Consider the following 407-nt stretch of genomic DNA (forward strand, 5'->3'; position numbering starts at 1 on the left):
GATGCAGCAGCAGCAGCAGAGAGAGCAGCAGTATCGACAGCAGTAGAAGAGAAGGTAACAGAACTAGCAGCAACACCAGCAGCAGCAGCAGCAGCAGCAGCAGTAGCAGCAGCAGCAGCAGCAGCAGCAGCAGCAAGGAGGAGATGTTGCTGTGAATGTTTTGCTGCTGCAGGTGCGGAGGTCGCTAGCGGCCTCATTGTTTGCTGTTGTTGCTGCAGCACTGCCACCGAATGGCTCGTGTCTCTGCTACGAGCAGCAGCAGCAGCAGCAGCAGCAGCAGCCGCAGCAGCAGCAGCAGCAGCAGCAGAGAGGAGGCAGCAGCGACTGCAGCAAGTGTGCTGCAGAGCGCCGCCAACGAGAAAAGGAATTCTCAGATGCAGCGCGGCTTCTGCTGCGGGATGAAGATA

General features: G+C 58.5%; 1 protein-coding gene across 1 annotated transcript in view; it reads left to right on the top strand.

Moving 5' to 3' along the window:
• EMH_0007320 (uncharacterized protein) overlaps positions 1-407 on the top strand; it is a gene marked incomplete at both ends in the record, with an annotated part of 5,694 nt that overhangs the window by 526 nt on the left and 4,761 nt on the right. Inside the window, 2 exons of the mRNA XM_013497958.1 lie at positions 1-54; positions 219-405. Coding sequence (XP_013353412.1) covers positions 1-54; positions 219-405 — 241 coding nt within the window. The remainder of the gene's footprint in view (positions 55-218; positions 406-407) is intronic.

This window comes from Eimeria mitis, genomic scaffold (assembly GCF_000499745.2).
Source record: "Eimeria mitis Houghton genomic scaffold, Emh_scaff305, whole genome shotgun sequence".
Taxonomy (NCBI): domain Eukaryota; phylum Apicomplexa; class Conoidasida; order Eucoccidiorida; family Eimeriidae; genus Eimeria; species Eimeria mitis.